The 6,000-nt window shown below is 48.2% G+C and overlaps 1 protein-coding gene across 1 annotated transcript in view; it reads right to left on the reverse strand.

Annotated features, from left to right (window-relative positions):
* Positions 1 to 3,970, reverse strand: part of TMEM52 (transmembrane protein 52) — a 28,322-nt gene extending 24,352 nt beyond the window's left edge. The window contains exons 1-2 of the mRNA XM_033156935.1: positions 3,951 to 3,970; positions 2,813 to 3,033 (exon numbers count right to left, since the gene is read on the reverse strand). Of these exons, the coding sequence (XP_033012826.1) occupies positions 2,813 to 3,033; positions 3,951 to 3,970 (241 nt within the window). The remainder of the gene's footprint in view (positions 1 to 2,812; positions 3,034 to 3,950) is intronic.
* Between the last annotated feature and the right edge of the window lie 2,030 nt (positions 3,971 to 6,000).

Here is a 6,000-nt window from a genome sequence, read left to right on the forward strand (position 1 = left end):
AAAAAGCGCCTATCCATTTACTCCAGGGATTGGGTATATGATGTAATCCAACTATCGTACAGTCCAGAGATATTTGCTAATGGAATGATCCCTCCACCCAGCCACTGGGCTCAGGTTCAGAGCGCTCATGGAATGCTTATGAACAGGCGCCGGCAAGGTTATCCGGCCATCCGGAAATTGCGTCTGTGCATGTCCGTGACGCCGGAAATCGCATCTGCACATGCCCAGACGCCGAAAATCACGCCTGCGCAGACGCGATTTCCGGTGTCACGGACATGTGCAGGCGCGATTTTCGGCATCTCACTGCGCATGTCCGAACCCACGGACATGCACAGACGTGATTTCCGGTTGTGCTGGTTTAGCGCGGCACATGGGGGGCTTGCCGAGTGGGTGGCTCAGTTGGCGGGCGGCTCGTGGGCCAGTAAAACGGCCTTCATGGGCAGGACCAGTGCTAGGGCTTCTTGCACCCTAGGCGAACCATCTTCTGGCGCCCCCCCCCGCCCCCCGCCAAAGCCTGCTTTAGCGGGAGGTGGGGGGTGGTGGAGAGGCAAGCAGCAGTTTCTCCGCTGCAGCAGAGAAGCTGCTGTTCGCCCGTCCTGCCCAAGCCTGGCCAGCGCCCCCTCCATTTTGGCGCCCTAGGCAATTGCCTAGTTCGCCTAAATGGACGCGCCGGCCCTGTTCATGGGCCGCAGCCGGCCCATGGGCCAGAGGTTGCCGATGTCTGCTTATGAACATTCAGACTGCTTGGTTGTTTTTCTAAGGAAAACCTATCAGGGCAAGAGGTTTAGGAAGAAATGCAGCTGGCTGAACATTGAGGGTGGATATGGAATGGACTGGCAAGAATTATGGACAAGGAGCACTTCACACTGCAATGTTTTGTTGTGGGTCCCAACTGTATTATTCCAACATATTTCACTGTACTGTACTCTTTGCCAACTCCTGTTAAATCACAATGGGTTGTATCCAGCATGAGTCCCACTCAGAGTAGATCTGTTCTAATTAACGGCCCTAAATTAGTCAGGTCTATTAATTTCAAAGGGTCTGCACTGGACATAACCCAATATCTCTCACACACCCCACTTTTTATGGGGGCTATGCCACATTCCATTTTTTGCTCTGCTGGCCAGGATATGGCAACCCAGTCACTCCTGTCTTTCTTGAATTTTATTTTCTTTCTCCCCGCCCCCGCCCCCCCCCCCCAGAATGGTCCCGGAAGCATTTTTCTCTCTTTTCCTCCTCGTCATCATTATCAAAAGACAATCAGCAAACAGCATGAGACAAAACACAAAGCTGGTGAATACCAGGTACAACTGGAATGCTTTCCCCAAAAGTGCTGGGTGTTTAGGTGTGTAGCTCTCTGTGTGTGAGGGAGGGGGGAGAGACGGGGAGCTGGAATAATTAGCAGATTTCCTTTTTTTTAATCTGTTAGGCATTTTAGCACACACACTGCTAATTGTAAGGAAACCCTTATTCCCTTCCCAGAGCTAAAATTCCCATAGCAGTTTAACAACCATTCCACTTGTTCAGGGAACTCTGGGAATTGTAGTTCTTGGAGGGCATGGGGGGCGTCTGTCTCCTAACAACTCTCAGCACCCAGCTCCCAGAATTCTTTGGGAGAAGCTGTGACTGTTGAAAGTGGTATCATAGTGCTTTAAATGTATGGTGTGAATGTGGCCTGGCTCATATTCACTGCTAGTTCTCCTTAAGAGTAGACTGACCTACTGAAATTAATGGGCATGACTCACTCAGGTCCATTAATTTCAATGGGCCTACTCTGAGGAGAACTTAGCTACAACCCTGGGTTTTGTACAGGGGTTAACATCAGCCCGGAGGGCAAAGGGAGGCAGGAACTGAGCAAGCTAGTGGAAAATACCCAGCAATAAAACGTCTTCCTTGCTCAGTTTCCCCCGAACCTGTTCTGCTACTTGGATTCTTGTCTCTTGGCCGATTTGTCTAAAGGTGTTGTTTTTGAAAGCGTAAAGAACTGGAGATGGAGTCTGGGTGATAGGCATGTACCAGATTTTGGCAGAACCACCGATCCCATCTTTCTCTCAACTATTTTCAGTAGTTGTCTTGCCACAGGGAACTGTGAAACAGTTGGGTAATTTTAGACTCCGGCCTTAAAGGAGGCGAAGGGGCTCTTTAGATGGCAACAGGTACTGTATTACCACACTTATTCAAAATAGAGGACACCAGCTAAGTTACAATGTCCTTCTGTCCCCCATCACATATTCTGTCAAGTGGAATCTTGGACATCAGCCCCAAAGCACTTCCACCATTATACCTGTAATAATCATCAACATCACCCTCAAACAAATGTACAGTGGTACCTCGCAAGACGAATGCCTCGCGCAACGAAAAACCCGCTAGATGAAAGGGTTTTGCGATTTTTTAGGTGATTCGCAAAACGAAATTTTCTATGGCCATGACTCGCAAAACGAGGCATTCGTCTTGCGCGGTACCACTGTAAGAAGAAGCCGGAACCTGCTGCTGTGAGGAGAGCGGCAGCGGCGGCGGGAACCTGAAGCGGCAGCTCGTCACGGGCTCAGCCGGGCTCGGAGACACGCAGCGGGTGGCGCTTGGCTGGATTGGGTGGGCAAGGCAGTTTCCTGCCTCCCGAGCGGGCTTCACGGCGGCGACGCCCCCGCTACTCCTCCACTCTCTGGAACCGGCTCCCCGCAAACCCCAGAACACTCACCGCTCCGGGAGGGAGGAGGGAAGTTCGGCGCCAATTTCTGCCTCGGCTTCTCCCTGACTGCGGCCCCCGCTCCCCACACCTGGCTTCCTCCTGCTGCCGCCGCCGCTCACTCACCGCTCTCACCACCCTTCTTGGCCGTGGCTCGGGCTTGGGCTGGGCCCGCAGGGAGGGGGCGCTCTCGCCGCTCGCTCTCCCCGCTCGGTGCAGGCGGCAGGAGTCGGGGCCGGGCTTGGGCTTCCGCTGGGCCCGTGGGGAGGGGGCGCTCTCCCCACTCGCCCTCCCCACTCGCCGCTTGCTCTACCCGCTCGCTCGGTGCAGGCGGCAGGAGGCTCCGGCTGGGCCCAGCCAGGCCCAATCCAACCCCTGCTGCTGCCGGCAACAAGCCCTGACTTTTTTTGCCCATAGGAACGCATTAATTAAATTTCAATGCATTCCTATGGGAAACCGTGCTTCGCAAGACGAAATTTCCGCAAAACGAAAAGACTTGCGGAACAAATTAATTTCGTCTTACGAGGTACCACTGTATAGGCTACTTTATAGCATAAAGCTATCGAAGCGGTGTACAAGGTAAAGCTGACTAAAAACACAAGTCCTAAAAGCAAGAAAATCCACCCAGCAAACTCTAAAAACAATAAAAACCAGTGCTTTTTTTTGTTTTTAAAAAAATGTTTAGGGGTACTCCCATTTTCCTACTCATATTGAAATACTACCCCTCAATGAAGCCAAACTTAGATTCACAAACTGTTTATGGGTATGCATACCCCTGCGTCCCCCAGAAAAAAAGGCAGAGAATAAAACCATCTTCACACGTTCTGTACAAATAAATTTGTCATATGCATCATGATGGCGATGTTGTGTGGAACATGGATGCATGCCACACAAAAAAATATTTTTAATATTATTTTATTCTGCATTATTAGATTCTGAAAGCCCAAGAAGTTGTTCTATATTTTAACATTTTGTAAGTCGTCATGAGACGCCGTGTAAAAAGCGATGAACTAATAACAACAATATCCTCAAGCTGGAGGTTAGTAGCTGCCAACAAAATTTAAATTAATCCAGAAAATTTAGAAGCCCCCTACAATGTAATTTACAAGCTGCTAACCATTTTGCCAAGCTGCCCCCCCCACACACACACACCTACGCCGACAACGCCAAGGCTGGTGAAAACTAGTTTTTAAGACCCAAAGTAGATAGATTGAATTTGCAGTGACCGACATCTCGGGTTCTGTGATACTTCAACACAACTCACGGTCTCTGAACTGGGATCATGCTCCCTACTTCACAATCTTGCCACCCCATCCGGGAACTTTAGGAAACTGCCTTAGGGAGCCAGACCATTCTTCTATTCTAGCTCCTTTGTATGGGGCCACTTCCATCTCCCTCGGTCTCACACCTGCACCATACTTTTCAAGAGCATTTAAAGTGCCTGGGGACTGCAGTTTACTCCTCACAGGGCTAACAAATCCCCTCACTTGGCCATGAAGCTCATTGGGTGACCTTGGGCCAGTCACTGCCTCTGAGCTTAACCTACCTCATAGGGTTGTTGTGGGAATTAAATAAGGAGGGAGAGAACCAGGTACGCCACCTCAAGCTAAATAAGTGCAATATAAACAGACAGACAGACAGACAGACAGACAGACAAACAAGCAAACGGCATATATCCTAATGGTTATGACAGCCTCTCTCAACCTTGTGTACCCAAAATGTGGGACTACAACTCCCATCATCCCTAGCTAGCAGAACCCAGTGGTCAAGGACGATAGGAGTCGTAGTCCAACAACATCTGGGGTCCCCAAGGTTGAGAAAGGTTGGGTTAAGATATTGGAGGCAAGATACTGCTGGGGAGGTTCCTTTGAAGAACTGGCAACCATTAGATCATGAGATATACCGGGAGTATACTTTGCTCCTTTTGTAGGCTTGAGCAAAAGTTAATGGCTTATGGAAAGGTACACAGGAAATATTAATGAGGTGTATCCAGGCAGAGCTGAGAAGACAGAAATTGTTTGTGGGTCTAAAATAAGGCATGTAAAGTGTAGAACAGTTCCTTGGGGGCCTTCCTGGTGTGTGTTGTGCGGTCCTGATGCATGTTTTCAACAGACAGACAGACAGACAGACAGACAGATACTTTCCAGCAGAGCAAAGTCCTTTCAGTCCGTCACCAGAACAAGGGAGACTGAGCGTAGTAATTTATCTCCTGAACAACGCAGCATTCCTGAACCTCATGACTGAGCAGGTATTTGAACCAGGGTCTCTCTAATCTTAGCCTGATGCGCTAACCACACTCTGCCACAAAGGATCACCTATTAGCTTTTCCTTACGTTGCCTTAAACTAGCTTGCTGAGGCAATGACTTTTTATTTTTATTTTACTAATGTTTTAACTTTACAAATGTTTCCTCTTATACTTACTTTTCCTAATGTAAACTTTTAAAACTAATGTTTCTATCTTAATATCTTAAACTAATAATGTTCAAATATTATTGTGTTAATATTTTGTGCGCGTGCGCACACACACACACACACACACACACACACAGAGAGAAACCCATTCACTGAAGAGTTTGTGGGGATTAAATGTTCCAAAACCTCACACGGACGTGTCCTTTTGAGAGTTTGGAGGAAATACTGAATTAAAGTCACGAGGAGTTCCACTACGAATGAGACTCTCAATAAACAGAAACTCAGTTAAGAGAAAGCAATCAGAAACCTACAAACAGGCAAATGTTATTAGATTCTGTCACTTAACTGGGCTGATTCACAATCCAGCCCCATAATGAACAATCCGCCAAGCTCAGGTTAGGCTCAGTTATTTAAACATCACAATAAGTAAGTTAATGTTTTACACGCGACCCTATGAAACAGATCTGCATGGAAGTCCCACGCTCAGTGTATGCAACGAAATTGTCTACCACCGCTCTACTAGGAAAAGAAATCAGGGTGGTGGTGGGAAAGTTAGCTTATGTTTCAGCCCACAGTTCTGGCTCCTGGGCCTTTAAACATTAGTGAGCCAGAAATGATAAGCTAGAAGGCTCCATGGTGCAACACATTCATGCTTTAACTCAGGAATGAGGAACTCCAGTAGGCCAGATCATTATCTTCCCGCACACAGACCATGGGCCAAGTTTCACTAGTGGGTGGGGTCACCAGCCTGTCCATCACCCAACATCACAACATCAGCTTCCTTTGCTAAAAGCATTACAAAACCATCACAGTTGGTTATGAATGCTCCACTAACTCCTATTTGAGGGCCAGAATGTTAGGAAACTGAGAGGCTAGAGAAGGGTGCCTTAAGACACATACG

Source organism: Lacerta agilis, chromosome 8, assembly GCF_009819535.1.
Source record: "Lacerta agilis isolate rLacAgi1 chromosome 8, rLacAgi1.pri, whole genome shotgun sequence".
Classification (NCBI taxonomy): domain Eukaryota; kingdom Metazoa; phylum Chordata; class Lepidosauria; order Squamata; family Lacertidae; genus Lacerta; species Lacerta agilis.